General features: G+C 37.2%; 1 protein-coding gene across 1 annotated transcript in view; it reads right to left on the bottom strand.

The window, feature by feature from the left end:
• LOC107556130 (A-kinase anchor protein 12-like) overlaps positions 1-8746 on the bottom strand; it is a 33769-nt gene extending 25023 nt beyond the window's left edge. Inside the window, exon 1 of the mRNA XM_016239166.1 lies at positions 8512-8746. Within this exon, the coding sequence (XP_016094652.1) occupies positions 8512-8616 (105 nt within the window). The 5' untranslated portion in view covers positions 8617-8746. The remainder of the gene's footprint in view (positions 1-8511) is intronic.
• Between the last annotated feature and the right edge of the window lie 208 nt (positions 8747-8954).

Here is an 8954-nt window from a genome sequence, read left to right on the forward strand (position 1 = left end):
CTTTTTTTTTTTAAATAGCCAATAGTGTTCCTGTGTACTTTATATCACAGCTGATAAAAATCATTGATCCATTTTGGTGGAAGTGAGAGACTGTATGTTTTGAATGCTTATATCTTCTAAATGCGAATTTTGTCCTTGTTTTGGAGCACACTAGCTTAGATAACCTAACATATTCACACTAAAAGCCAAACAAATGTCTATTTTGATTTCATGGGGACTTTAAATGTGGAATTATGGTCCCAAGACCCAAAGAGCTGATTCAATTAGTTGTTTCCCCCAATTAATCAAAATCTTTTCTTTCATTTTTTTCCTTACGTTTATGTATGTGTCTTCTGTAAGGCACATTGTAAACACAGTTTTAAGTGACTATGTACATAAAGTTTTACATACCAAAATAAATAATTACTCAAATCTACAGCTACTCCAAAAGGATCTTTTCTCATAAAGAAATAGTACACTGTCTAAACAAACCACTTCATCATGGTGGTCTGAGCCATTTACACACAAACACGGAGTCATAGTTATTATCCATTAGCAATGCTTCCCCATGACTTAAATGGAGCCCATTTCTAATATTGATTTTACTCAGTCACAGCCAGCACAGTTACACTCTGCTATCAAACGTCCTGTATTATCAATTTCATCAGATATTAGAAATCAGTTGTTAAGGGATCGTGATGAAAACTCCACAAACAGCTGGTACACATATCATTCACTCTTAACTCACACAGCAGAAGTTTGTTCTTTAATGTGAATAAAAGGATTTATCAGGAAGCCTTTACATCTGCCACGATTGTCATGACAGATGAATTTTGGTCAGATTTAAGGGCTGTTAGGAGAGTAGGAAGACAAATCTGACAAAGCCTTATGACTCCCTGGCAAATGGAATCCACACTTTAATTACTACATCTCCCTAAGGGGCACAGCTCAAGCCCACCCACACTGTTAAAACGGAATACACTCATAAACGAGGAAAACATTAAGGGAAATTCACAAAGACTGAAATGTGCCCTCATCTAACATTGTTTATTTGCACATGATGTCTGTATTTTTGCACCAGATTCAATAAAGGTATTATGCAAGTAAGGCATAAAAACAACTGTCAAAAATCTCTGCTAAACACATTTGCATGGCGCAATACACATGTACTCGACTACATGGATATGCCTGCCCTGGATATATACGCAGTATAATGCTCATATCCTTGATTTGATGCAATATTGTTGTTATCTTCATTAGGAAATGCTTTTCACAAGAGGTAAAAGCAAAGTTAAATTGTTGAAATAAAAGAGGTCAAAATGTTTTGCAAAAATCTCAGCTGAAGCTCAGTGGCCATTCTCTTCTTTTTCAGGAAAAAACATATCAGATCATCTGTTTTGGGGTTTATTTGAATGGGAGTGGTTTCGGTCTGTGATGACAGGACCATCCACTGATTGTGGCTTCTGCTCAATTTTGTTGACATCATCATTTCAGAATGATGCATCACTGCACAGAATGGAGGATCTATGACTGTTATGCCCAGTTAAAAAAAAAAATCAGCCTTGTAAAAAATGTGGAGGCTGTGTCTGCCTATTTACAGAGAAACAACAGTTATGACATCATCTAAAACCAGTCAGCATTACGAAGCAATAAAACTTCATGCAAACAGCCCAGGACCAGCTGGACAACACAATCTGCCAGATCAATCCAGTTTCCAGAGAAAAGAACATCATTACACTGTAGTTTTTATAGCATCTTCCTTTGTTCGTAGATTTAATTTAACTGGAAACAATATGCATGAGGATGCCAATAATTTAACCCACATAAGTCATTTAAAAAAAGCCAAAATATATTCAAAAGCATTCAGTCACCTGTGGTTCAGGATTCACATTCAAATCCAAAAGACTTCCAGAATCCATCCTAGTGAAGCTTCCGGATGATGGTTATCTTCAAATGAGCTATATATAAGTCGATAGTCTCCACTACATTTGTAAAAAGCTGTGAAGCCAGCACATCTAGGAGCCTTTAGTTGTTGTTCAGCAGCACAATAGGTTTCTTAAGCTGTGAAGTGCAGACAAAAGTAAACGGTTGACAGGGATTGTCTTTTTCTGGCAGGGCAGTAATGAAACGTTATTGATGCTGGCTCCCGATGAAAGCACTTAGTCAGGGATCTCCACAAGGAGAGCGCTTTACTTTTATCAGCACAAGCCCATTGTCAGTGAAGAGTAATTCAGAAGATAAGGAAATAAGATGGAAATGAGAAAATTTATTTGAGAAAAGGAGTGAAACTAAGGAAAAAAGAATCCATATTGTTAATTAAAGAAGTTATGTCAATGGATGTCTCATGTATTATAAACAGTCTCTTTTTACCTTTGTCCTCATTGGCCTATTTTTCTTTCTATTCTGGAAGACTGTGTTTTTATGTAACTCGGCACTAATTAACATTTTATGAGGCCAACTTTACTTCTAAAGAGGGAGAGAGGGGAGGAGAGGAGTGGAAACAAAAAGAGAGTGAATGTGATGGAGGAGGACAGTGAGAGTTGGCTGGTGAAAATAGAACCCTTCTATTTTGACCCATGTAAACAGGTCCTTTCGAATAAGAGAGCGCCAATGAGAGGCAAATTAAGGGTCAAAGAGAGAGGGAAACTGAGATGGCACCAGCAGAGTCAGAATCAGTGAAAAGACTGTTTGTATTTCTAAACACAAATTTGGTTCAAAGGTTCACTGAATCTTTTTCTGTACACAACAAACTAAATAAAACATTAGCAAAGAATTCAATGAATACACACCAAGATTTTTATTGTTTTTGAAAGAGGTCTCTTATACTCACCAAGGCTGCTTTTATATGATCAAAAATTCTGTAAAAAACAATAATATTGTAAAATATTATTACAATTTAAAATAACCGTTTTCCATTTGCATATATTTTGAAGTGTAATGTATTCCTGTGATGGCAAAGCTGAATTTTCAGCAGTCATTAATCCAGTCTTCAATGTCACATAATGCCTCAGAAATTAATCTAATATGTTGGTCTGATGCTCAAGAAACATTCTGTATTATTATCAATGTTGAAAACAGTTGTACTGCTTTTTAATTTTTTTATTTATTTTTATTTAAACATTTTAATTTTATGATACAGAATTCTCTGATGAACAGAGTTAAAAAGAACCATGTATTTGACACAAATATTTTGTAACACTGTAAATGTCTTTACTGTTACTGTTACTGAAAGTATAAATGCTTTATAATGAAAGTATCGATTTATTTAATTATAATACATCAAGACTACATTGATGTCTCTAGCTAGGTTTTTAGGGCGTGAAATATTTATAAAAGTGATTCAGTTACTTTTTTAATTCCACAACAGAGTTCGACTTTAGTAAAAGAAGAGTGTTTATTTGGATCCCTGCCCTTTTGCCACCAGCCATCATGTGCTCCTGAGGAAGGACCTGTCCCTCTGTCAAGACACAGACAAGCTCTATGTGTAAATTAGTTAAATGATTTAAAAATAGCTTAATAATCAGGAGAATAACTGGATCTTTAAACGGGAAGTAACTTCATGAGCCTCATGCCTCCTCTAATTTCCTTTTCTGGATAGGAAGTCCTGCTCTGAAACAGGGTGGTCCCTTTAATAACTGATGTAATTACCCAACAAAAAACTATAAACACTCACTAAACACCTCATAAACAGATTATAACTACTAAAAAAAAGAATCAAGTAACAAAATCTTTTTTTTCTAAACCAGACTTTATAACCTAATAGATTTTCCCCAGCCCACCCTTCACTCATCTGCTTTTTCTTCTCTTTCACCTTCCCTCTCTCTAGCTGATGACAGCTCGCTCTCCATCGGCATTCTTCATCTAAGTCAATTACTTTAAGTGCCTTAAAGTGACTAATGTCTTTTCATACACTTTCCCTTTCCTTTACTGCATTTCAAAACTGTCATTTGACAATGCATTGAATGTATACAATCCAAGTGGTCAGCAGGTCCTAGGCTTACTCATTTAGATGAGTTAATCATTTAAATGATTAACCTTAAGGTGCGAAAATTATAAAATGTAATAACCACAAGACTAATTTATTAAATTATTATTATTTATCATTTTATAATTGTAATTATTAAAATAATAAACAACTTTTTTTCAGATCAGCTAAACAGACAACCCCTCCAACTAATTGAACCATTTAACCAATTCATCCCAGCAGTCAAACCTCAGGAAGTCCCCACTCCCACTTTGGTACATTAGTGTGAATGGGATGGTGGAGCCTGACAGGCCGCCATTGCCAAACCCTCATTAAACTACTGATTCCCTGATGTCTGCATGCACTTCCATCACATCCTACATTACATAATCTCTGACTCCAGTCCCTATTTTCACTGAACTGCTGATCCTGGACTAGATCCTCTGACCATAGGACTCACTGAGCACAGCAGTCACTTATCTCAAGTCAGTGTGATCATTTACACCAAAAGCATTTGATATCAATGAATACTATTAATGGAAAGTCAAAAACTGTTGATTAGGTATCATGAACAATGAACAACATTTTACAGCATTTTTAAATCTTGATAAAATGAATGCTATCACATTTAACATTAGTGTTAAAGTCTGCATGTTTTTTGTTCCATAAAAAGCTTCATAAGTTGAGTCGAAATGAGGACCATGACGAACTTAAAACAGAATTTCACAGTTTCACAGATATTTCTGTATATTTGGGCCACCTACCAATGTGCGTTCAATCTTTGCTCTGTCTCACAGTACACCTGAATGAGTGAAAAATTTGAATCTCACTTCTCAACACTACCTGTATTCAGTGTGACTGCACAAGAATCAGCATGACATCTCATGTTCATTATCTTATGAACAAAGTTTTTCTAATTTCTTTTTACTTGCAAAAAGAAAAATGTATCCCTCTCTCTCTGTTTCTTATCTTAACTGTTCTCGTCATCCCCAGGAGCAAAGCACATGCTAATTATCCATCTACTTGTTTTCCCTCGCAGAGCCCTCTCTTTCACTCTTTCTACGCGATATGTTCCCATTCAAACCAGCAACCTTCCACCCACGTCCCCCTCCCTGCATCACTCTCTCTCTCTCCCTCTCTCTAGTTCTCTTTCTTCGGGCCGATGAGCACACAGAACCCCTCTGCCCCGGGACCTGTCCTCCAGCCCATCCTAAATGGGCCCTCTGTTCTCTTCGTTCTCAACTCCTCCCCCCTCTTCTCGGGTCCCAACCTTTATAAGGCTCTTATCTGATTGCAAACACTCCCACACCACCCCTCTCTCATTACCGCTCTGACATGTAAAGGGTTTTATACCATCCTTCATAAAGTTAAACAAGTTTATGTAAGCTATCACAGGTTTTGAGTTTTTTCAGACTTTGAATAGTGTGAATCTATACTCCAGATAACTAAAGGGTGTTTATGAACTTGTCAATCAGTGCATTGTTGGTTTGGAAATAGACCCGAGTGTGTCTCTCTCTCATAGTAAGGGAAACATAGGCATTATTGTGAGTTTATGTTTGCAATTGAGTCTTGGGGCTTAGCCATTGAATCCACAGCAAACAGTCTGAAAAGAGTCGAGAGCCGAGGTTCAGCCCCTGTTGGTTTTTTAACAAAGTGAGTGATTTGGAGGCATTTCAAGGGGAGGAAATGTTCAAATGTGAGGGGATGTCTGAGTTGGTGCTCAGCCTCATCTATGTTTTGTTTTGACCCATTTTTAGATAGTGCGAGTGTGCACGAAAGAGAGAGAGAAATTACTAAAACTCCTATGCGCGGCAGAGAGGATGTTTATCAACCCCATCTCCAGTAGGGCGCCTCACACAAATGCTGTATACACAGCATGTAATTGTATTGCTAAAGTGCACGCACACATACATTCTCGTCTTGCCAGACCACACCTGTTCAAGGGCCCTTATCTGATAAATAACAAGCACTCGAGTTTTGAATATTCTATATCTCACACAAGTTTCAACATGTTTCAGTCTAGATTTAGATTTACACAGAATTCAGTCAAGTCACAAAACTGGATGGGGTTAACAGGGTTTTTTGTATCTGTGTCTTGTTCCAACAACTACATGTTTATTCTTTTAGACTCGCCTGTTAAAAAAGGCCTTTATTGTAGGCTATACAAGCTCGTCTGGTCAGACAATCATCATGCACTTCACAGAAACTAAACAGCTGAAGAAGAAGAATGGAATGCTGGGAAAAACAAAATGCAAGGTCATTGTCTTGTTTGTACCTTCTTTGAAAAGAATTGTAACTCTTTTCCGAAACAAAATGTGTCCCATCATATTTCTGCACATTACTCTCCTAAAACAAGCTGTGGTCTCTCGGGTAAAGTTTCATAATTAACACTGTTGTTGAGCTGATCTCTTTGGCAAAAAATTAATAAATGAACAACCTACAAAAGTTAACATCTCAGCTCCAGACTGAATCTGGTAGATATACAAGTACATCTACAGTGAATATGCTTTCCACTTCCAAATATGTAAAATTAATACACTGGGATCATCTCTGTAATGGCTTTGTCAATCATGTTCTTTATGGTTTAATTTAAAGCACTTTTTAAATAATACATTTAATAAATATAGGATTTGACTTTTAACATCAGATGAAATTGTCATAGGATTTATGAAAAAATATTAAAAAGTTAAATTACTGGTATAGTTGTAGATTACAGAGTGGACAAAGTAAATTGGGTGCTTTTGTCCATGTGGCCAAAATAACATTCAGGAGATAACCCATGCAACGTAAAGGGATAGCTCTTCCAAAAATGTAAATTCTGTTATCATTTACTTACCCTCATGCCTCGTTCCAAACCTGTATGACTTTCTTTTTTCGTCAATGGTAAACAAAGCTAATTGGTTGCCAGCATTCTTCAAAATATATTTCTTTGTGTTCTAAAGAAGAAAGTAAGTCTTGGGCTTGGAAAGACATGAGGGGAGTATTCATATGTAAGTGAACCATTCCTTTTAAGACTCACTCAAGCAACTCTTGAAATAACATAACTGTATAATACATCATAATAATATAAGATTGTCAATTTTACTATATTCCATCAAAAATCATCCTCTGATTCTTGGTAAACCCCTGAGTTTTCTGCATGGCTTCTGCTTGCTACCTTATCCCGTCATTTTGATACATAGCTCTTTGAAGCAATATAACGGCAAGGTGTAAGTTATGCACCCCGTGATTTGGCACGTCAAGAAATAACAGCATAGTGCAAATTTGTGTCTCTAAATTAAGTAAGGGATCACGCAAGAGTGAAAAAGTCCCAGATTGGTTGGAGCCAACCCAAGCTCATGATGACATAGCAATTTTATGAGGTGGCGACTAATATGTACAATTTGATTTGTATAAAAACACAATTTTTACAAAAATAAATAAAAAGTTGGCATGAAGGTCCATGCCTAAACCTAACCATCAGCGGGGCATATTATAACCATCGTTATATTGCACGAATTCATGCAAATCAGCCATCAATTAGTCAACCTAAAATAGTTATGAATTGTAAATGGAGTGTTTTGTTGGAGCACAATGTTTTTTGTTTTTTTTTGGCTCCAGAATCACTCTAAGAGTGGGGTTTTTATCATCAGTGGGAAGAAAATGGAAAACCTGGAGTGGATTTTAAACAGAGTGATTACAGAATACTTTGAGAAAGAAGGGGAATTTCTGTTGCTTCACTCACAACCTGTTCCAGTCCATTTGCTGCTTAGCAACTGACAAAGCATTCAAAAATGCACAGAATAATTATATGAAAAGCTATAACCTACTGGCCAAATTTTTACTCTATATTCTCAACAAACTCTGTTTAGAACTCCTGATTAAAAGTACTATCGCACTTGTGGTTGTGTTGTGATATTAAATATGAACATGACTTTGATTAATTGCAGCCTCATGTTAATATTCAGTATGAAAGCACTGCTGCTTTTGAATGATATAATCATGTACTCAGAAGCAGAACTACTTGAATGATAATTCTAGTATGATGTCAAGCAAACAAACATATTCAAACACCAAAGAGCCCACCCAGGAGGATATATCTAGTTATAAATATTGAGAACATGCACCTTCATCATAGGGAATTGGGAACGGGATAGAAATGCAGTCATATCTCAATTTTCTTTTCCTTGACGACATCCCATGTTGTTGTCTGAACCAAAAAAACGTGTCGCACCTCTGCTGTTATAACAGCAAGGAGTCAATCTGACAGCCTCAATACTGCATTACTGCAAATCTACTCATTAAACTTAAAGAAAAGCTCTAAGAATACATAAGCAAACACGTTTCAACGTTTTCTCGAATACCTGCTAAGGCGAATCACAAAAGCGCACAGCGCAGTCACAGCTGTCAGGAGGTATCAGGTGTTTACATTAAGCAAAGCTCAATAACTGCGCCACACATCTGATTCAAGGGGTCCCGAACGGGGATACTTAGGGGAGCATGTTGAGTGTTTTACTCCTCTTTTATCCCCACACACATCCAAAACGTCATCTCAGAGCGACAATATTACTTTTCAACCGTAGTGTTACCTTGCCGTCTCCTCCATCCTGAGTGTCGCTGAGCTCCGCGCTGATGTCCTCTGGCGCATCTTCAGGGCTCTTCGCGTCCCGCTGCACGGATGGTGTCGCTCCCATGATGAATAACGTCGCTGTTTCTCCACTCGTAGTCAAATAACGAGAGTTCAAAAGGAAGTAGGTATCCAACAGCCCGTGTAAATGCGCCCTGTAGTCCGTCCCGAGGGTTGTCTGCTTTGGAAATTGTTGAAACGGGTCTATAGGTTCACTTTTAGGAGCCCTCCCTCATCAGTATCACATGGAGGGCAGCCAGACACGCCTTACAGCATCAAACCAGAGAGAGACCTGGGAGTGCAACATGGAGAATCCTTAAAAAATGTATTGCGTTTTCCACAATATTTAGCAGCACAACTGTTTATCAACATTGATAAGACATTTTTAATCAGCATATTTGATCA

The sequence above is a fragment of the Sinocyclocheilus grahami genome, unplaced genomic scaffold (assembly GCF_001515645.1).
Source record: "Sinocyclocheilus grahami isolate Dianchi unplaced genomic scaffold, SAMN03320097.WGS_v1.1 scaffold556.1, whole genome shotgun sequence".
In the NCBI taxonomy this organism is placed as follows: Eukaryota; Metazoa; Chordata; class Actinopteri; order Cypriniformes; family Cyprinidae; genus Sinocyclocheilus; species Sinocyclocheilus grahami.